The following is a 24,110-nucleotide window of genomic DNA, read 5'->3' on the forward strand; positions in this document are numbered from 1 at the left end:
CAAAACTGTGTGGGAAGAATGGCTGAATCACCAGCTGGCAACTCTTACTCTTTCTCTGATGCCATAGGGAACAGCCTCTTCCCACGCTCCCTGCCTCTGGAATTTTGGGTTCCTCTGAGCCTTTTCATGCCCACGATTCTAATGTGCATACAATTTTTGCACAATTCTAATGTGCATCTCAATTTTGACAACATAATTTAGCCAAAAAAAGGTGAACATTAGATTCAGGTAAATATGGTATTTCCATAGCATTCATATTTTATTAGATGTTAAAAGTAATCCAGTAAAATTAAGTATACAGGTGTGTATGTTTGCAAATATAGTATGTTCTATGCTAGTTTATTTAAAGGACTTAATCCTATGGATTTTGAGATCCCTGGGGAGTCCTGGAACCAACCCCTGATAGATACAGTGGCCAAACATAAGCATATTTAAAAAAATAAATTTAGGCTCTCCTCCACCCCATAACTCACCACATTCCATTTGACGTCCCATTGGGAAACACACTGGAATAACAAAAAAAGACAGGTTTTAGGCAAGATGTTTAGTTTGCAATACCATATTTATGTACCATAAATGTCTGCTGTGCTCTCTAGGAATTGTCTGTTTCCTCCAGGTGATTCTATCGTGTGCTTCCACCAGAAGTTACCATAGAATCGCCCTAGAGAGTGTAGCAAATTCATATTGAGGATACATCTAGGAATGTTCTAGATCCTCCAGGTCAGCTCTACGACATCGTGCAGCAGATGTCATTCATTTCAATAGGGTTGACTATTATCTACAATTTCCTGTTTCCATGGTAAATGCAGGGATCTGCCCACCCCCTACTAATAAGGGGATCATACTGTGTGTATACTTTAGTTAAAACAATTGTCCATAAATAACATTACTATGCAAAGGCTGGAAGGAAATCCCCAGCCTCACAGCAGTTTCCCATCCCTAGTATAATTCATCCTCCACATTATAACTACTGTTATAAAAGATCCGTCCCCTTCATTGATCAAGCTGTTTTCCCCTCAAGAATGACACAGCTTCCCTTTTCCCATTTTGGAATGGAACTATGTACTTTATCCATCATACAAAACTACCAGGTCATGTCTCCTCTGGCTTTTTTTGCAAAATATTAATCAAACATATATAGACTACAGTTTGTGCCATTGAAATGAGCAACAAGGCATTTTATATTTTGTGTATACCTCATATTGAAATGCATACTGTACTGAAGCAAAGGGAGGCATCCTGCATAGCACTGTTACCATAGCCACAAGATATATCTTTTAGTGCAAGTCCCACTGCTTTCAGTGTAAATGTATTTCTAAGCTCAGTTAAGACTGAAAATGAGAGATCTGCAGCATAGAGATACGTGCTAGATTGAAGCAAAAGAAGAGAGCCTACATTGTGTCTTTGTGCAAACCCTGCTGATGGCATCAGGGCATCTTTCTGCTGCCCATTGGTGGCTGCATTTTGCAGCTGAAAGGCAAAGAGCCATTATCATTCCTGCTGGAGGCCTGAGAGGAAAACTGTCCTTTCTTTTCCTCTGAAATAAACCGGCAAAGGACTCGTTCCCAGCATCCTCCTTGCCCTTGGTGGCCATTTACTTTCTACTGGTTCCCAGGAGTAATAGCTATGGTTGCATACAGGGCTGTTGTTGATCACTGAGGACACATCAACCTTAATGACACATACCTTCTCCCCTTTCTTAATCCTTCGTATCCCCCATGTCCCCCAATTTCTCCCTCTTGACTGCCATATACTATTCATCCTAACATTTTTAAAAAGGCTTCTCAACCTCATTTTCAATACTTCTATGCATGTATGTGTTCTTGAAATACAGAGCAAGCGGAAAACAGCTCACTTCTGCATAGATATGCTTATGCTAGGATTAAAAGTCCTGATTTCTGGTGGGTCTCACAACCTTGGCAAGAAAGCTGTCTGCTACTGATACTTCCACTCCCCCCCCCTCCTTGTCAACTTCAAACAACTTGATTTCTGTAGTTCTTTTCACAATTGTTCTGGAAAGGTACAGAATGTGGATACATCCTCAGGCTTTCCTTCTCCCAACATATGAAGAAGGAACTGCTTTGCTTGTCTCCAAACAGCTCTTTCTTCAAAGGACAAAGGAAAGCAGCAGGTGAACCTGACACTTCTGAGACAACTCTGGCACAATTTCAGGTCATTCCACCCCAGCAGTGAAATGCTAAGACACATTTTTAAAAACAACGAGTACCAAATACAATACAGTTTTACCATTCTCCATAAATGTTCCTCCATGCATTTGCTAAGAAATAAATGTTGATGTTTTGATAGGATTTGTCTATTTATTTAACTTACATCCTGTCTTTTTATCAATGTAGGGCCGTAGGAAGCTTGCAATATACGATTAAAACAAAATCTTTTGTTTCAGTGCTTTGTAAGTTTGGAAGATTCTTGATGGAGGATAAGTTGGCAGGACATTCTGCAACTGAATGTCGAGTAATGGAGGAAAGAACAGCACTTCCAAAACATCATCCACCATCCCAGGGAAAAGTCCTCCCACTATGGCACAATGGCACATTTTTCTGTTCCACTTCTGCTGAAAAATCAGACTGCTGTTCTCTCTTATTTCTCTCCAGTAAACACACTGGATCCTAGTGTCATGAAGACCTTCTGTGAATTAGGCAGAATGATTGAATAATAAAAGCAGCTGTTTCACATCACTGTTTCAGTTTTTCACTCTGAACACTATGTGGAGCCATAACCACTTCCAAAGAGTTTCTTCTACTAGTAATTTCACATGTACTCCCATGCAGAGATAGCTCTGTTGGCCACAAAAATAAAATAAAATAAAGGTGATACTACTATTAATGCAATAGGGCCAGTCTTTAAATTTACATTCCATTTCACTTTGAAAAGGGAAATGCTTCAGAAAAACTGAAGTGTTAAGACAGAACACAGTACATCTCTGCCATGCAAACCAGGGGAACAATTTCAATGAAGTAAATGCAATAGATGGGTGGACAAATAGATAACATTCAGTGTGTGAGAATATAATATGACCTTATTTGCAGACTCAATATCACTGGTTTCACCTACCCTCAGTCCAAAATATATTTTGCGTGTTTGTGAACCTTTCTAGGTTCAGTGTGATTCTATGGCAATGGTTCTAAACTTTTTTTGACAAGGGTCCACTTGACCAAGGCCCACTTTGACCAGGGACCACTTTGACCATGGACCACTCTCTAACATTAGTACTAAAAGGGTTATGAATCAGTTTTTTGGTCAACTTTAGATCCGGTTTCATTATTTGAGGTACTGATTCAAAAAATTGCATTGTATAGGCCACATCAACTTTAGTTTCTGATACAGAATATATGCCATCCAGTAGTCACCATCTGCTCACCCACAGAAAACCATATTTAATAATCTAGAGCTAATGTGGTCTATCCAATCCAGTGGGCAGCTCTGTGGAAAGGAGCAGAAATTTAAATTAATAAAATAAAATAAATAAAGAGGAAGGAGGTTCGCAGACCAGATTTTCGTTCTTGTGGCCCACTGCTGGGCCATGGCCTACAGACTGAGAACCACTGTTTTATGGGATGCCTCCAGCCCACGTACACTCAAAATATAGGGGTCACTATTATCCGTGTTTTCAGGTATCCATGGATGGGATGGGGTGGTGGGTCTTGGAACATACCTCCAGCAGATACAAGATTTGTACTATGTATATGAGTGATCCTTTTCAAGCTAGAAATCAAGGTCCTAGAATTGTCAAGCTGTTTGGAAGGGAGCATGTCTATAGTATTCCATGAAACCGTATTGCCTTCTGCCTGTTCAGCTGTTTTTTTTTCATTTCCTGCCAATAGCGACAGAAATTTGTTTTATAATTTAGTTTCTTGTTATTTCTTTTCTGAAGCTTTTTTTCTTAGACCCTGCCCAAAGTTTGAGACACTTGGTGCCACAGAGATGCATTACTCTGAAATCTTATTTACATAGCTCCAGTTCCACTGTTTCCCTCCTCAATCCTTCAAAGTTTAAAAGAATGTTAACTTGCTTTCCATCATCTTATCTCACCATCTTATTTGTCTCTCTACTTTCTTAATGAGCCGGTCATTCACTGAGCGGAATCTCCTCATAAAGGGTGCCTTACTTTTTCTGCCTTTAATTCAGACAGTGTCAGCCTTGCAAGGTGATGAGTTGTGTTACCTTGAACTTTGCTGCGAGGCTCTCCTTTTCCACTGTGTTGGAACCTGAGAAAGTACTTTAAACCTTTTAAAAAACGTATTTGTTCTAGTATTTGGGGGGAAAACTACTTGCCGTTTCTTGTTATAGTGGTTGCACAATCCAGTGCTCTGTTACTGTTATTCTATTCACTGCATTAATTTTTTAAATCATGAGACTAATAAAGAAATAATATAAAACTTGGAAAATGACACTTAAAAGGTCATAATGTTTCCTAAAAGAGTAACTGTAGAAATGATAAAATCAGAAAAAGTTGCTTGTTACATCATAAAACCTCAACTTGTCGTGGTTTGCATTCATTGTGACTTACAATATGCCTAGGAAAGACTGATGTTTGGTACTTGGCAATATTTTAGAGAAGACTTTTCTATATCTAGGAAGCTTAATGTGCTTGACAAAAGCAAAAGTATTTCTAAGTGGACATTTCCTAATCCCACTATCTTGTTATGTCCTTGTAACTAGTTAATAATTAAATTAATTCGTTGCTTCTATCTTCTGTTATAAGCTGCTTCATTTGTTTAAGGAGGTGAACAGAGACATCTGTATAATTTGCTAATTACTGTACATGTTATATCAAGTAATTAAGTAGATTAGACAGATACCGAATGATATAAATGTAAAACTGTGTCCTCTGTGTTTGAAGTAGGTCTACCTAGAGTGCGGCTGACTGGCTGGGCATAATACTTCCCACAGGCCATAAATGGTCTGCCATGCGATGAGGCCATAACCATAAATGGAGCTTTCACAGCAAACAAAAATCATTTAATAAGTGGTGAGACTGCAGCTCTGAGTTTTATTTCTGGGAAAAACCTGCTTATTTATTCCACTTTATTACTGACATCTTGATTGCGAGGTGATGGAAATAATTGCTTGTAAGTGCTCTAACTCAGCCTTCTCTGGGTTTTGTCTGAGTTCTTTCCAATATAAAAATGTCAGCTTATTCCTTCAAGTGCCTGCCCCTAATTTGCCATCAATTTTCTCTTATGTGAAAGGCGGAAAACACCTTCCCCAGGTGGACTGATGTCAAGAAAGCAATAAAAAATGGAGAAGGTGCATGGCCATTGTTAAGGTAGAGTGAATGTTTCGTAGCTGCCTTGGCTTTACTCACTTAGACATGTCATGTCATCAGTGGTTTTTCAGTATATTTGAAGGAGGAACATGGCAGAAAGATACACTGGGACCTCTGGATGATGTGCCAAGGCATATCCAATCACCCAACAGAGATGTTTGTGAATGTGCCTTCAAGCTGCTTGTTGACTCATGGAAAATCATAAGATGTTTATAGAGTAAGATGATTTTCCTCGCCACATACACACACTGTTGCAGCTTAAAAATATCTTCTGACTTGGAAATTTTCCAGATTCATTTTTTCCAGTGGTGCCAAATCATTACTGTTGTTACGTTATTTATATCCCGCTTTTTCTTTCCACAAAGTTGGCTTGTTATTATTAATGTCCTGCATTTTCTCCAGTTCAGGATTTAAGGTGGCTTTCAAAACCAGCACAGTTCAAATTCACAGCATTGAATTAGATTTAAAAAGTTAAAATTAAGATCAGAAGGCTGTAGCGGGGAAGTGAGATAAAGAAAATCCCATCGCAGCATGTGTTGGTTGTTGGTGTGACAATGAATTTGGGCCATAGAGTAGAAAAAGATGGAAATGAAAGAGTAGTTCTGAGCCACAAAATAGACCTTATCACTCCGGTCTAGGAAATTAGAAGATGGTATGTTGTATTGGAACATCTCTCTCTGATATTTTAGATTTAGGGATGATTTTAAATCAACTCCTAACTTATAGTCTGAAGTGGTACAGTTCACTCCACCACTTTCTTTATTGTGCCACCTTGCTTTCTTTGTAGTATTACGCTATTACTAGGACCAACAGGTTTAGAGCAATTATTTCTAAAGATTATGAAAGAGTGTTTCAACTTGCCCAACCCCACTTCCTTCAGTGCCATGGTTATTTGATACTACATATGAATCTCCTCTGTCAACTGAAGTAGATTTACTTGGAAGACGGTTCCATTGAAAATGACGTATTTTCAGGTGGATGGATGTACACAATATTAGGGATGCAAAATAATATTTAACTAGAAAATTCTGGGCACAAGCCCCATGTGTGTGTGTTTTGTCATTCCTCCAGCCACCATCACTATTTCTGTTGGCTGAATAAGACTAAATGGATAGAAAACAAGGTATGTTAGTAAGCTTCCAGCAATGACTAAGGCACAAGGCTCCTGTTTGACGCAAAAGATACACATTTGAATCTCATCTGAGAGCTCAATAGCGATTCTAACCATAATATTCAAATTATAACTTTCAATAGAATAAGGAGAGAGGACTTAATAACTCACAGTGGTGACTCAGGTGTTGACACTCCACAGTTCCCATGTTTATGTGCACATAACACATAAAGCCTCGGGCTTAGTTCTCCCAAAGAGTAGATAAGATGGCAAGCCTGTTTCTGGATTGGTCCAGTCCAAACTGGAGTTGAAGACTCCCATGACTGAATTTCCGCCCCACTCCCCTTCTGACAAAACAACCCCTATACATAAAAGACTGGATAGGATAAAACTCTTATCTCCAAAAGCTATATTCTTGTGTGCAGGAAAAAAATAGAGAATATTCAGTCTTGTAAATCTTCTGTTGAAGTCTGAAATCCATACTCATTTCAATACTAGACCTCAGGTTGGACTGTCTGTCCCCTGGTTTATTAGACACATATACAAGTTTCTATGAGTGAGTTTTTTACTTCCACTTACACGGCATTGGCTGTAACCAGGAGATCTGCATTATCAAAGAGGGTAAGCCCCGGCACTTCCACAATGAGTACATATATAAATTCAATAATCAACATCAAAATGAGTTTCCCGATGCAGCTGATCTGAAGGAACACAGAGCAGGCCAGGAGGCTCAGTAAGACACTATAGGTAAAATACTGTGAAGAGGGAGAAAGAAAAGAACAGGAAAAAATGTGGAAAAGAAGGAGGAAAAGTCAGTAAAGCTGAGTACAATATCCATTAAACAGTCCAGCAAATGCTCATTAAGAATGAAGAATCTTTGTTGAAGGAAGAATCTGTCTCTATGGACAGAATTCAATCATGGCCATGTGTTTTGGCTGTGTTGTACCTCGCCTTGAGCCATGAGGAAAGGCAGATCATTATTATTATCACACCGACATAGTCTGACACAGCAAACAAGATAGATATGCTGGATTTCGTCTTGTTTGCTGTGTCAGACTATGTTGTGATAATAATAATAGTAATCTGCCTTATTATTATTATTATTATTATTATTATTATTATTATTATTATTATTATTATTATTATTATCAGCTGCATATATGCAATACATATCCCTTATAGGTGCAGATGTGGGTTTTTGGGTGCTCCTGGGTTTTGTATTCCCTTCCTCTATATGCAGCACCCAAAGCCCATCTCCAAACTTATTTTAAAGCCCCATTACCATCTCACATGGCAATTGCACAATGAATACAGAAGCACCAAGACCTCCAGGTGACTCTAGTAGATCTCATTTCTAATGTCATAATTATGTGCTGCGTAGACAAACTTTCTCAAATCCCATTTGCTCAGGTTGAAGACCTGGGTGAAGTGGCTTTGCTTTTATACTTTACACTTTTATGTGTAAAGTTTGCCTGCGGATATTTATGCTACACTGACAGGCTATTGATTTAAGGCCAATGATCCTAAAGAGGCTAATGTTTAGGCAGAGGATATACACATCTTTGACCCACTAAGCCCTAATATCCCACCTCACTGCAACTCATCAAACTGCTGCTTGGAAGTGTGACTTATTTGGACTCTACAATTCACACTATCCCCATTATCAAGCTTGTTACAAGAACCATGGTAGCTGTGTTCCAAAGCTATCATTGTCCCAAATGCTGCAATCAATTGGTAGCTCATTTTTGTTGTCTATGTGGGAATCTGAAAATAAGATGGGGAGGACTAAGCTCTGACAAATTGCATTCAGCTTAATAGGTTGCAAATGAGGCAGACTTACAGCTGAGGTACTCTGTGTATATGTGGACGTTTGGGTTCATAAGAGCTATTTCTACCAGGAGTAGAGTAAAATAATGGAACGTTCCAAACATATGAAGGTTGGGATTTTAATTTTTGTTGGATTCTACAGTCTTGATGAAAATAGCATGTTCACATCTCTTGAAAGTCTCCATGAGGAGAAGCACAATTTGTCTCAAGAATTCATGCAGCTGCCTTGTTAAAGGTAAAGATTTTCCCCTGACAGTTCCCCATGTCCGACTCCGTGGGTTGGTGCTCATCTCCATTTCTAAGCCAAAGAGCCGGCGTTGTCCACACAGACACTTCCAAGGTCATGTGGCCAACATGACTGCATGGAGTTGCCTTGTTAACTCAGTAGATATGAGATTGTAAATCAAACGTATAATCTCGTAACTACTGGGATTTGTGTTTATTGGTTTTTAATGACTGAACCCCACTTTTCAACCAAGCAGTACCCAGCCCAATGGTTTTCATGGCTATGCAGATCAAAGTGCTGGGAAATGTTATCGGTAATGCTCTCCCAGTTGTGGGACATATTGAGAAAAGCACCTGCAGCAGGACCCCAAAGCATCCCTCCGGCTGCCTGTTATCAATGTGCTTCACAACCAGGAAAGCACCCCAGATACTAGAACCAACTTCCCAATCTGCAGCATCTAAAAAAACCCTCAGTTGGGGTCAGTCAGTAGGTAGATGTGAGAGGCATCATCAGATGTAGCTATGATGATAGAACTCTGTTATTGTAGTTTACACTGTCTCCACTGTTCTTCACTGTCATCATCATAGGCTATCATTTATGGCTGAGTATGACTCCTTCCAAGTGCAGGGTCTTGTCGGTGACCGTAGAAACCTATTCTTATATGTATGTTCTTTTGCAGTTTGGAATTTCAAGCTATACATGCAAATACACTTTAGCCAATGGGTAAAATATAGAAATAAATAGGGAAAAAGATACCGTGTTTTGTATTTGAGGGGTGGGGGTTTGGAAGGAAAAAAAACTGTACCGGTGAACAGCGGTCAAAACTGGGTTGAAATTCTATTGGATGTCCTTCAACTACTCAAAGACCCATTGTGAGTATTCTTTTATACTTTTCATATAAAGTAAATATATGAGGTAGAATTTGGGTTGTAGTACTTTACAATTCAGATCATGAACCATATTTTCGAGTGCCACTTTCTATTACTGCTATGAACAGTGCATTTAAGAAGTTAATTTCTCTCTTTTTAATTGTATTGAAAAGATTGGTATGATATCTTTATTAGAATAGGGCTGCAATAGATTTTTCTCTCTCTTGGTATGCTGGCCTGTAAAAGCATTAAAAATCCAACTATCCACCTACAATCTGAGAACTAGGAAATGTGCTATGAAGTTACATGAATATATCTTGCTGTGTATAACATGTGTAGTTAATTTTACACATTATATAAAGGTAATGATGCATACAGAAGATAACAGGTTCACTGGAGAACATCAGATCTAAATCCAACTGCTTCTGCAAATCAATTATATCAACCACTAACTAGTAAGTCAACATACTGGTTGGGCATCTTTAGTCTGAAATTTAGAAAAATAAAATACTCCAAAATTTGAAAATGTTCACATAGGTGGTTGAGATAAAGATACTGTTGCTTTCTGGTGGCTCAGTATACACAAACTTTAAGTGCAGAATTGTTAAACATATTGTGTATAAAACTACCTTCAGGCTAAGCATATAAGATGTTTATGAAACATAAATGAATTTCATGTTTGAACTTGGACCCCATCTCCAAGATATATCATCAAGCAAATACAAGTATTCCAAAATCTAAAAAAAAAACCCTTCAAAATCCAAAACATGCCTGGTCCTAAGGATTTCAAATAAGGGAGGTTCCATTGTACACATAAATCCCATAGATCCAATATGTCTAATCTAGTTTGGATCCAAGCTTTTCGATAGATGGAACCTTCCTGAAGTGCCTCACACACACCCAATTTCAACCCATTACCTCTGGAAAGTTGCAGCTTGGCTGGGAGCCAGCACATAATCCCTGCGCTGTCCCCAGACTATAATTGGAGGCAAAGTCGTTAATATGGCACATGTCCACTTCATGTGGGGTGATGTTATACTCTTCAGCCACACAATGGAGGAGGTCCACAGTGCTGCATGTGAACTGGGAGAAACATGAAACAAATGTACAGAAAAGGGGTTAAATAGCTAATCACCACCACCACCACCACCACCACCATCATCATCTAAGAAGGTATTAAATACATATATTCAAACTGATGGGAAATGTCTGGTCCTATAAGTAATTTTGGGCTGCAACTCCCACTGTCTCTCATCCCTGGCTATGATGATTAGGGATTAAAGAGTCAAGACCTGGCTCTTTACTAGAGCTTTTAATCTATGTTAATCTTATCAATATCTGTATGTATGTATTTTTATCCTTTACAATTTTATCTTGTAAATCGCCTAGAGCATCTTGGATGGAGGGCGATTAATAAGTAATTAAATGATGATGATGATGATGATTATGGGAGTTGCAGTTCAAAAACAATGTTTGGAAAACTATAGCTTTCTCTCTCTTCTATATCTTATATTTCATGTAATTAATATGTTGTGACACTGACACAGGAACTCAAGACTAAGGCCCCATCTACATTTACCATTTAATACAGTTCAAAGCTTGCATCAAACAGATGAAGGCCAGACAACCAACTCTCACAAAAGCATATGAAAAAAGGCCTTAATAGCTATCAGTGTTCTGTGATTTGTGTTATCATCATCCGGGCCTGAAATTGGTTCCAGGATTTCTTGTGTAATCATCTGCACAGCAAAATCACTTTCTTCAATACGAGTTTGAAACTGCATTAAATAAATGGTCAGTGCAGACGTGTTCTGGGTTTTTCAATTTGAATTTTCAAGTTGTGCTAGGGTACTAACTGTCCAGAAACCATGCCTAAGGACACTTTACCCAGTGACCCACCCACTAGGATCTGTGCTTTCATTTGCAGTACACTCTTTACCAATTTTCTCCAGATGTGTTGGGACTACAACTCTCACTATCTTAGACATAATGACAAATGAAGGGCACCAAGTTGGGCACAGCCACTCTACAGCTTCTGGATGATACATACCATGTTGGCAAAGGCTGAGAAGAAAACCAGAACAATAGTAAAGACCCCAACTATGGTGTTATTGGTCCTGGACTGAACAATCTTCCTTGAAAGGGTCTGCAGTGGAGCTGGAAAAAGCTGGAGACAGAGAAGACATTTGAATTTGTAATGAAATACAATATATTATGTACACAAAGGAGCAACATGCACGAATACGGATCACACATTTGCCCAGAATAGGTTAATGGGCATTTGCTTTCCCCTCAGTAGTTTTATGAGAGGCATGTGATGGCTTGGCTAGCCTGAAATATTGATTTACTGACTCTGTTGGAAATAATGGCTTTAGGCCAAAATAGCAGAGAATGATGTGTCAAAATGAGAGCAACCAGGCTTTGTGTGTCCTACACTTGTAAATAAATATCCATGTGTTCCAGTAAGAGACATCCCAGCACCGTCCAAAGTAAATGGACGCAAGACTAGCCCAGGTTATTTTGCTACCTGAAGTGGAGTAGTAAATAGCACCATACACAATGCTAAATCTTGGCCTGCTATTTTGGTAAATAAAGCAAAAACTTCCACACGTACTCCTCCCCTTCCTTGGAAAAAAGAATGCAATAAAAAGTATTGAAAATTTGCTGCCCTTTCAAAACACTGCATGTTGGGGAAGGCTGCCTCACCCTGCATTATGGCATATTTAGACCTGCACATGCCTAAGTACTGTGTAATGATTTTTTCTGCTACCACAATCCCAGCTTTCAATAAATCAAAAGAGACAGATTGCTGTTGTTTTTAAAATATATATACTACAAAGAAAGAGAAGGATAATTAATTAAAAAAGCAAAAAGGAATGGTTGTATAGAATGTAAATGTGGACTAGGCATATAAATTAATATAAGCTGACCATATTCCACAATAGCATTTTTTGCAACTGATGCCTGTTTAGTACACATCCACAAGGGGTCAAAACACTGAGAACTTTCCAGTCTTGTAGCCTTTTATCAGAGATAGATAGACAAAGGGTAGGCCAGTCGTAATTTTTTAATATTTATTATTTATTTATTTACAGTATTTCTATTCCGCCCTTGTCACCCCAAAGAGGTCTCAGGGTGGATCACGATGCAAACATTCAATACTGTTTTAGACATGCAAGACAGACAGACAGAGATATTTCGGCATTTTTTCAACTTCGGTGCCTGGAGGTTATGCCCGATTCTGGCCACAAGGCCAGGGGCTGTCACTCTATCCGCTATGACAATGAGCCCTTTTTGATTGCAGAATCTTCCCTCCTTGTTCTTTGATCACCAACATTTTTATGGTGTTGTAAAATGCCTCCCTGCTTTAAGCGGTACCTAATATTTCTACTCACAGCTCAGCTGTTTTCCAACTGCTTAGGTGAACAGTAAGCTAGGCTAACGGTGGGGTGCTCAATCCAACTTGGGCTTCAAATTTGCCAATCTTCCAATTCGTTGTGATCTATTGCTGCTGGCGATTAACCAGCTGTGCTTTAGAATTGTGTAAGGAAATATACAATATACAGCACCTTTTTACATAAACATTTTATTATTTACCCAAAGTACAATATGCTGGATTTGAGACTGCTATAGTTGATGGAACACCTCCCTATTCCCAATTTGAAAGGGCCAGTAGCACAGCCATTTGGGATAGCCTGTAATGACCACCACAACATCTCTAAAATGCCACCAATTCGTAAATACACCTGATTTTGGCCGATCTCTGTGACAAATTGTAGCCATTAATGTTGACAAATTTCCTGAAAGCTCAGAATTGGGGGGACACAAGAGAAGGATCTAGTATTAAATATGAACATTCTACAAGAGTTTCCTAACCTCTATCAGTTTACACAGTCTTCCAAAAACTATCAGTAACTTTAATCAAATAAAAGAATAAATTTTAAGACTGCAGGGATTAGGTCACAGCTCCCCAGTAAAAAAAAGCCCACAAATTAAAAAACCCACTTTTTTTTAATCCGAGAAAATACCTCTCTACAAATCTCTAGGTCCTCCAGGACAACTCGACGTCTGGTGCAAATTGAACATAGGGACGCATTGGGGAACTCAGAGATTCTTAAAAAGACCGTATTTATCAAATCTGTGAATAATCAAATCTGCAAAAATTAAACCCACAAATATGGACTCCTTTTTATACCATGAGATCTCAGGGCAGCACACAACTGAGCCAGCGAAAACCATTGAAAACAATAAAAATAATGTAAGAAGACTAAAATCATATTAAATACATTTAAAATGTTTTAAGAAGATTAAAATTGTTTAAAACCATGTGCGTGGACATTTAAGAATAAACAAGTTAGTGAGGCCTCAAAGGGGTCAAGAAAAAACGGGGGTTGAGGTGAGGAAAGCTGAGGGGTCCCTCTCTCATACACATATTGACTCCCCTTTTCTTGTCCTATTTAGGGAGGCAACCTTTTCATGGGTTACTTCTCCTCCACCTTGCATCACCTGTTTTTTAGCTTAGCTTCTTCTTCAAAACACCCATCCACATTTTCAAAATGTCACAAATCCAATAAGACACCAAGAAGATACTATTAATCTAGAATTCAGCAGCTAAAAAGCTTCCCTGCTGAGTGTTAATTTCACTTCGCCACAGTACTCCCCAATTCCATCCCTAGAGACAAACAGCTTGAAAATCCATCATTATTACTACACCAACTAGACTTCTAAGTAATTTCTGTTTTTAAAAGACAATGACAAATGGCTTTAATACAGCTTTATGGGGGATGACTAACCACTTTACCCTTTTTGCTCCCCTTTCTTCTTGCACAGTTAGAGGGACCACATTTTGCTTCCTACACGAGAATAATTATAAACTATTTGATGGCAGGAGAGCTACTTTTCTGGTGCTTGTTGAAAGAAGAGAGAGAACAACTGGGAGCAATGGCTGAACTGCTGCTTTCCAGAAAGTAGGGTAGAACTAGTTTGGTGGTAGAGAAGCACAGGTTGGCACAGCATGCCAAAGGTTGTGAGATGCTTTGAAAAATCTGGCAATTGTTTATTCAAGCTCTGTTTAATATTATAAATGTGGTAGCCTAACAGCTTTTGGTGCCACAGATGAATTACACAAAAATAGCACTATAGCAAAGAAAAAATTTAGATTATGTACAACATTGGGAGCAGGATTCTCTTGCTGCCCGTTCATTCCCGAAGGGCTTTTAGAACACAGAAAGAAGCGTCTGCCTAATCAAATTCCCATTAAGCTATAAAATAAATCAAGGACTAGATAATAGCAGGTTCTTACTGAATGTTGAATCTAAGGCATTTATCATATTACCAAGTGTCAACATTTTAACTATTTCCTTTTGCTTCACAGAGTGAGCAGAATATGGTTTCTTGTCTGATGGAGAGCAGCAAATGCCACTCCCTCCCTCACCGTGGTATTTATTTTTATTTATTTATCTTATTAACATATTTATATCCAATCCTGTATCATGAAATCTCAGGGCAACGTACAAGTAAAATCCATACAAAAATGTGAAAGCAATTTAGATAGATTAAAACATATTAATGAATTAGTAAAGGTAAAGGTTTCCCCTGATGTTAAGTCCAGTCGTGACTGACTCTGGGGGGGTTGGTGCTCATCTCCATTTCTAAGCCAAAGAGCCGGCGTTGTCCATAGACATCTCCAGGTCATGTGGCCGGCATGACTGCATGGAGCACCATTACTTCCCGCCGGAGCGGTACCTATTGATCTACTCACATTTGCATGTTTTCAAACTGCTAGCTTGGCAGGAGCTGGGGCTAACAGCGGGCACTCATTCCGCTCCTGGGATTTGAACCTGGGACCTTTTGGTCCGCAAGTTCAGCAGCTCAGCGCTTTAACACACTGCGCCACCAGGGGCCCTATTAATGAATTAGACAAGTTAAAATAGATTAAACAATTGAAATTCAGATGCATAAACATTTTGAGGTAAAACAGTCAGACTAATCAGGTCTCCAATGGAAGGGCATTGCACAACTGGAGTGCCACATATGAGAAGGCCCTCTCCCAAATTCTTATATAATGGATTCATCTCACAGTGGACCTTTCAGTATCTGAAGGCATACAATTATGGCACATGATATGGCCCATAAGTATATTTCCTTAGAAATAGCATTAATACAATGACAGAAAAGCGAAATACCTGATCTTTCCCAAAACCTGCCACACTCAGAGGACTACAAATTCGCATGTTATGAAAAGTATGAAAATAATTTTGTCAATAAAAATAATTTTCTATTTTTGGACTCTGGAGCCTAAAGTATACTATAGACTGGGACAGGAAAACTGGAATAATTTAGGATTAGAGTAGTTTGACATAATTTTATTTTTTATTTACTTTATTTTTATCACACCTTTCCTCTGATATAAGGAAATTTAAGAAGATGGGTTACCATAGATGGGTTCTAGAGGCTGAAATACTATAGGTTATTTTGCTGGAGATGATTCAGTACAAATGGGAAATTGTTTCCCTCCTCCAAAAACTTAAGCAAACAGTGATGGACCAATCATATGTAGACACATTTTATATAAAGAAAAGAAAGAAAGAACAAACCTGACATTGATTAATTAGATTGACAAAAGAAGCCTAGTCCACCTTGTTAAAATCTGTCAACATAATAGATCTAGCATCCAAATTTATCAACTGACAATGGGAAAGGAAGAAAATGGCTCTCATGGTCTTAGCCAGGGTGTAACCTGCTGAATACAAAACATTTCAGAGTATCTGCTACCATGAATTGAACCCTAACCAGTCGGGTTTTGTATTCAGCAGGTTAAATCAAAAACTCAATGGGAATTCCATTTTCAGCATCAACTAGTTCCAGAAGATATAGTTGAGGATGGTAGCTCCGATATGATTGGAGTGGAGAATTTTATGATGAATTCCCACAACTACCCGTTAGTTGATGAAATCTGGCTCAGGGGCGAAACCCAATCAATCAATGTGGACTGGCTCTCCTATTCTGCCCAAAAATTGCTAAGGAACTTGGAATAATAATAATGTTTTATTTATAACCCACTTCATCTCCCTGAGGGGACTCAGAAAAATGATAATGCCATTTTAGAATGTATCATAGATATTTAGGGATGTGGAAACTACGCATAGTTGGTAATGTTCCTTGCACTTTAGGAAAGCTGATTTTGATAAGGTCACAGAAAAACTGAACAGAAATCAATGATTAGAAATTTTGATGGAGAAAAGCATTCAAGAGGGATGGAAACTGTGGAAAAATGAGCTACCGAAGGCATAGTCAAAAGCTATTTCCAGGATAAAGGAGAAATGAAGGCCTGTAATGGGAAATATTCTCTTGGTAGAGAGTGCTGTATGATAAGCTCATACAAGTTGTATTCTGCACTTTGCAATGGAAAACATACAGGACTAGATGACCTCTAAGATCTTTTACAGTATTTTGATTGTATGATTAGGAAGAGTTTCAAGATTTCAGATAACTTGCAAAATGGTTGACGATTTAGATTTGGTCAGTTTTGCCATTAATGAGCACCTACGAAGATATTGATGACCAGTATTTTTTAAATAAAAAGTTAGTCGAATACACACCCAAAAAGTGGAGAAAAAATAAGTCTATAAATTGACTGGTTCTGCTATGAAAGTAGAAGGAATAGATAGCAAGCAGTGAACTTCAAAGCATAAGCCCAAAGACGTTGCAAGTTTTTTAAATAGTGCACAGATCACTGTGCAATAGAAGGTAGAGAAAAACAATCAAAGCAAAAGGGGAAATACAAAAGTCTGATTTCTATGTTCAGGTATGATTTACTCCTCAGTTTAAACTACATCAGCATACTCTTCCTTTTGACCATAGAAGTTAGGATAAATTCAGTGATGGGGAACTTTGGCATATACAGGATGTGGCCCCACCCCAATGTCTCCCTCATTCCCAAAGCACACCCCACAAATAGAAAGAGGGGCCAGAAGGACAACTGAGCAACAGTTTCAAAGTCATAACACAGTCATTTCTTTGTGCAAGAGAAGGTAAGTGAGGACTGAAGCCTGATATAATTAGGCAGCACTTCAATGGTTAAGCGCTGACCTCAAGATTCAGCCAGCTCCTGAAGCAATGTCTCACTGTGCTTCTTTCCTTTTCTGCACTTTCTGAACAGAAGAGAATGGAGCAAAGCTGGTCCCACAAATAAGATGTCAGCTGGACAAGGGTTCAGATGAGAACTTGATTGGCTACAAGCATATTTTCAATGTCATCCTAATGACTGCATACCAATGTGATCTCATCTATGGGGAACTCAGAGAGAAATAATGTATCCCATACAGAGCTTCAAAAATTTCGCTGTATGGACTGCAACTTGCAGAATCCATCAGGTAGCTTGGACTCAAGGAGTTGCTATCCAAACAAAGTTATTTCCTGATCTCTATTCCTACTTATAAAAAGGACTCTACCCTGGATCAATTATTTCACAACTGTACTAGTCTCCTAGTCTACTTCGAATTCCAATCCTATTTGCTGTTCTTTTTGTATTTCATTTTTCAAACAGTATTTTCAATTAGCCAAAGAAATCCTATTTGAGATGGAAGCTAACTTATGAATAGCATCTCATCTCAGAAATGTGGAAGCGGAGTCAGAGTGGGCCATCAGAAAGTTCACAATGAAATACTTTTGGGTGCTCCGACAATAGTTCTGAAGTCAATATGCCAAGGCAATGTAAAGGTCATAATTTCAGCTGTATGATTTGTCTCTTGGAGTTTCATTTCTCAGAACTAGCTAAGGTAATATTTTCCTACTTTTTTCTCCCTGGAAAGAAAAGTAAAGATTATTCCACGTTCCAGCCATGTTTCAGTAGAGAAGGGCACAAGGTTGATACATAGCTTTTTATAGGTTGTGCTACTCCTTATATAGTTATAATCCTAATATAGTTTGTTGTTTTTGATCGCTATTTTGGTGAGGACTTAATTGGCATTGCCATCTTATTTGTTTTATGCAGAACACAGCATGAGCTGTGCAGAAGGCAAGTTGTTAAGAGAATTTAATGTTAATTTTTAAAAACTCAAGATGTCACCCAGTCAGCACATTTAAGTAGAAACCTTTTTCATTCCCATTAACTTAATAGCACCATGATTTTAATTAAAACATACATCTAAATAGGTAAACATGGGAACTGGTGCAATTTCCAACAAAGTCATGGCTTTTACTCCAAATTAAGTAAGTATAGATTTACAGGCAAAATCTTGTTTTTAGATGGAGAAATGTAGACGTTTCAGTTAGCTAAAGAGTTCTTCCAATTTTATGGGGGAAGGGAACACTGCCACAACAGCACTACATAATTCATAGATATGAATATTTTGCCTTGTTTTCTAACTATTGCTGCTGTTACGTGTCTTCAACTTATTTCTAACTTATGACGACCCTAAGGCAAACCAATCATGGATTTTCTTGGAAAGATTTGTTTGGAGGGGGTTTGCCTCTGCCTTCGCCTGAGGTCGAGAGTGTGTGACTTGCCTAAGGCCACTCTGTGGATATCCATAGTTGAGAAGGAATTCAACCCCTGCTCTCCAGAGACATAGCCCTATACTTTATACCTTTATTATATTGTTTTAAATTACTGTTTTAATTACTGTTGAATGTAATGCTTTGTTGTTGTTTTTGGGCTAGTCTCTGTGTAAGCCACCCCAAGTCCCTTCGGGGAGATGGAGGCGGGATACAAGAATAAAGTTGTTTATTATTATTATTATTATTATTATTATTATTATTATTATTATTATTATTATTCATATCTCTACATCTTGCTAGCTATTTCTAACTATCAAGTTTCATTGTATCTTCTTTGGGAAGCCCTTGAAGAAAGAGGTACTAGGAACCTGAAAGAGCTCTTGTATTATTTCAAACAGATCTGGAGATCTCGCTACTCTGATTCAGTTTCTCTGATCCTTAGAAGGAAGAACTTTGATGGGGTGCGTTGGCACAAAGCACAGATCTCCTTTTGCTGCTTAATCAGTCAATTAACTAAGAGAACCTGTAGCTACCTTGAAATGTAAAACTGGAAATTTTGAAGGAAGCTGAGTGTTATTTAGGGCCCATTAAGACAGACCTAAAATGTGGGACCTGTCTCAGTTTTACCAAAGGCATCCAAACGTTGCCTCTAGTAAAAGTGAATAAATGTGAAGTAAACCGAGGTTGCCCTGATTTATTCCGCCTTAATTAAACACCTCATTAGATCCAGAAAGATCCTAGTCTAATGAGGGCATGTGGGGACTGACTCCTGGGGGTCAGTCTCCACAGTCATTTCACACTTTAAGCTCCTGGAGCCTAAATGTGCAGGAGGGTGCCCACCCCCTCCCCCAGCCAGGGAGCCTCTCCTTATGTCCTCATAACACAAGAAAATTATGCCTGAGGAGACAGGGGAGAAGGGGTGCAGAGAAATTTTCCTTCTCGCCCCTCCCATCTCCTCAAGTGTCATTTTTTCATACCATGAGGATGCGAGGAGAGGCTTCATGGTGGCCAGAGACCTTTTCAGTAAGTTTTAGGGGGTAAATTGGGGGCTGCTGGGTGGCTTCATGCTATCTTGATTTCCACCCCATTTCAGCATGGGTTTTAGTGTGGAAGCGCTCCTAGTTTTTGTTCTGTACAGCGTTCAGCGACAGAGGACCCTGGCAGATAACTGTCCAGCTCCTGTTTAAGTGCCTCCAGTGAAGTAAACTCACCACTTGCCAAGAGACTCTTTCACTGTCAAACAGCTGGTAATCAACTTCTCTGCAATTTCCAACCATTATTTTTAGTCCTGCCCTCTGATGCAAAAAACAACAAATCTGTTCCATCTTATTCATGGCAGCTCCTGGGATACTGGAAGGCCTTTGCCACCTCTCCCTTTACTCCAACTCTGAGGTAAACATAAGCCATTCTTTCAACTGTTTCTAATTAGGGATGAGCAGAAAGCCATATGAATTGATTTTACTTAATTCGCATTTTCAGCTCCAATATGCAAACTGAAAAACAGTTATACTTCTGCAAATTTTGGAATGATGTTCAATAAATATGTGTGCCAAAATGAAAATATGAGTGAAACCATCTAAAATGGATTAAGGAAAATCACTTGCAAAAAGCCCTATTAGGCAAAATGGCTTATGATACATGTACATTGGTGGGAAAGGCACATAGATATTCATATGGATGTTGGTGAAAACTTAAAAAATGTAAAGTGTCATAGATATAAGATGTAATGACCTAAGATTGGGGAAGGCAAGACTGACACAAACCTAAGATGACAGATTCATTCGTCCCTACCCATCAGTCTCCCTGAACGAGCCAAGAAGGAAGTAGGTCTGGGCAGCAATTTGAAAGCATTAAGTATATTCCAACTGTGTTTAAAGTATTCCCTGGACAAAGAGATTATATCTGAAAAGACATTGGCAACACAAAAGGAAACAATTGTAAGAATACACTGCTGCCTCTGTTCTTTTGTTCTGGCTCTGGTTTTACAGCTCTTCTCATATGGGTTTTTTTGGTGTTGTGTTTTTAAAACCCTTCCCCCATGTTGCAATCCCAGTGGATTGTATTTAATGCTGGCAGTAGCTGACAAACTAAATCTCTCTCCCCCACATTCTCCTACCCGACATGCTCCCAAAACTTCTCCAGAGTGTGTGAATGCTTGAAAGACAGAATAGAGCAAAAGGGTCCCATTGTGTGGGTGGAAGAAGTTGAAAACCTTTATTACTTGCAAGAAGTTGAAAACCTTTATTTAACATCAGTGGTAGCTTCTTTCCTACACCAAACTTTTTTTTGCGGCAGGGCAGAGGGAGCATCTTCATTGATTCCATAACATAAAGAAATTTGATAAACCTTGCTCTGCCTTGGCTCAATGCTAAGGAATTCTAGGGTTCTAGTTTGGTGAGGCACCAACACTCTTTGGCAGAGAAGGCTAGAGATCTTGGAAAATTACAATTCCCGTAACTCAACAGCATTGACTCATCACAGTTAAATGAGGCAACAAAGTGAAGTCCATGACATGCGAGTGTGGAAAAGAGCAAACTACAGGCTACCTACTACAATGGATCCTGAGCCCTGCTACATGCACAATGGAGGACCTTCTTACAGCGACACCAGAGACACTCCAAGTGGCCAGCTTCCGGTCAAAGGAAATTTAGTATAATGCCAAGTTTTTTTAACATTGTGGTTTTTTTAAATACATTGTAACTGTATTATCAATTCACTTCTGACACAATAAATAAATTACAGTTGAAATGGTGTCAAACTGCAATACTTCTAAAGTATAGATAGCACCCTATCACTGCTACAATTCTGAAACTGATCAGGTGGATGTATGGAGGCGATGTAAATTTTTAAAAAGAAGCATGCAGTGTCTTCACATGCATAAGGCACATAATTATTTTAGTGAAATATAGGAGGGTTAAAATTATTTTGGTTGTGATCTGGAGTGTATCTAGCCTATAGTAATTAGGACCACAACATGGAAGAAATGGTTGAACCTCACTCTATGGTTGGCTCTACATTGTAGAATTAATGCAGTTTGATACCACATTAACTGCCATGACCAAGGATATGTCATAGGATAGTAACATGATCAAGTGATATTGATTTCATAATTTTGGTTATAGAAACATTTTTGGCTTAGAGGACAGAACCATGTTTTTTGGTCTGTAGTCCTTGTTTTGTTCAAAATAGGGCTGCTATTAAAATGAGTTTCTTACTTGAACAAACGGGTTTATCGCCTAACATAAACCCATGTATATGCTAATTGAGTACTGTAACAATTTTAATGGTTTGGATTATTATCATGATTTTATGGTCCATTGTCTCATTTGTTTTTTAAACGCGTTTCCCTTTTAATTTGTTTTTAGTGATGTTTGCTAGATGGCTTGAGTGCTATTTTTTAAGTGGAAATATGGGATGAAAGTGTTATAAAAATCCTTAGAGTAAAATGTAAGAAAAAAAAGCTAAAGTGCTCAAGGAAGCTAAAATGAATATTTTGTTAATACAACAACAGAAATATTATATTACAGCATAAAACAATTGTGAGCTAATAATGCAAATGTTTCTGAAATAAACACAATAAATTACTGCTACTCACCTTTACACAGGAGTAAATAACTGAAACAAACACTACGGTGGTCAGGATCACAAAACAGGTCAGGTAAAATGCCAGCATAAATACAGAGCTGAAACCAGAAAACACAGGCATGTGAGACATGCATTATGAATGAGTAACAGTATAGTAAATGACATTGACAAATGCAGACGAAGATTATACAAAATCATTGGTAGCATTTTATACTCCCTTTCAAATACAGGTTGAGAATCCCTTATCCAAAGACCAGAGGTATTTTAGATTTGGGTTTGTTTTTTTGTTTTTTTGCTTTTTTAGATTTGGGAATATTTGCATGTACATTAACAGATATTTTGGAGATGGGACTCACGTCTAAACATTAAATTCATTGATGCTTCATATATATCTCATACAAACAACCTGACTGTAATTTTATACACAACATTTAAAATAATTTTAGACATGAAACAACATTTGTGTACACAGAGCCATAAGAAAGTTAAGTTATCCCTACCTCAGCTTCCCACATTGTCAACTTTGGATTTTGGAACATTTTGGATTTCTGAATAAGGAATGCTCAATCTGTCTGAGATTTAGAAATTTTTATGCCATATCACAATTATGAACATCAGTGTTAATGTGATGAAAAAAAATCAAGAACTTGGAAAATGGTTACACTGACACTGAACGTTGCCTGGTTAATATTTTGGCTCGGATTGGTGAACTCCAATTCCATATGATTGATCACTTTAGTACCAGAGCTCTGTTATAGTATTGATGGTGATTTGAGATACACTAGTTTTTACTGAAGAAATACAGAAGATATATCTTCAATAGGAAACACTATTTTGCTGGAGTGATAACTTGGAGGGTGTAAAATATTTGACTATAACATCACACCAATCCTCAAGTTAGTAATCAGGTAAACTATAAACTGGGATTAGCAACCTAATGAACTTGATAATGGAAGAAATTCCCAACCCAGCAAAATGCTCAATTCATACTTCTTGCAATCTGTAAAATGCCTTTTATTCCAAAATCCAGAAACAAATTTTCTTTCCCATTGGTTCTGCTTAAAATGATCTAACATCTTGTACATGTTGTAATAATAATTACATTCAGTATCTGCCAAGCAATGAAAACACTGAGAATAGGTAAAAACAAAAGAAAACAAAAACACAATAACATTTGATGACTTATTTTGTGCGAATGTCTGGTAATCCAAACAATTCTCACCACTCCCTCAGTTGACACTTTTTTGGATAATTAGCTTCCTACACGCGAGAGAAAAGAACATGATGATATTGCTACAGCTACAAGACTCAGGGGCCCTGTTTCATAAAGGCAGAGGATATGATGTTGAAAACATTTTGTTCAGACAAAAAAAAGAGGGGAGGAGAAAAAAAGGAGAAAACATACCAAAGTATTTACAGGAGTCACATCTGTGTAAGTGACACACCATTCAGCAGTTGATTGAATGGGTCTATTCTAGGTGGGACCAACCACAAGGATTCCAGACAATGTATACCAGCCAACTAGTTGTGTGACCTCTTTCAGCAAACTCCATTCCATTTCCTCCTTTTCTCTACGTTTTCATTTCCTTCATTCCACACACAGTATTCTTTAATGTCCCCAGGCTTCCCTTTTCTTATTATTTTCCCTTCCTAACCTTGGAGTTCCTGCAGGCATGCTGTGTTTCATAATATTCCGGTATCTTG

General features: G+C 38.3%; 1 protein-coding gene across 2 annotated transcripts in view; it reads right to left on the bottom strand.

The window, feature by feature from the left end:
- Positions 1-24,110, bottom strand: part of adcy5 (adenylate cyclase 5) — a 296,120-nt gene that overhangs the window by 9,105 nt on the left and 262,905 nt on the right. For both annotated transcript variants that reach the window (XM_062967408.1, XM_062967409.1), the window contains exons 12-16: positions 22,417-22,504; positions 11,371-11,487; positions 10,239-10,403; positions 6,978-7,153; positions 474-506 (exon numbers count right to left, since the gene is read on the bottom strand). In XM_062967408.1, the coding sequence (XP_062823478.1) occupies positions 474-506; positions 6,978-7,153; positions 10,239-10,403; positions 11,371-11,487; positions 22,417-22,504 (579 nt within the window). The remainder of the gene's footprint in view (positions 1-473; positions 507-6,977; positions 7,154-10,238; positions 10,404-11,370; positions 11,488-22,416; positions 22,505-24,110) is intronic.

This window comes from Anolis carolinensis, chromosome 1, assembly GCF_035594765.1.
Source record: "Anolis carolinensis isolate JA03-04 chromosome 1, rAnoCar3.1.pri, whole genome shotgun sequence".
NCBI lineage: Eukaryota > Metazoa > Chordata > Lepidosauria > Squamata > Dactyloidae > Anolis > Anolis carolinensis.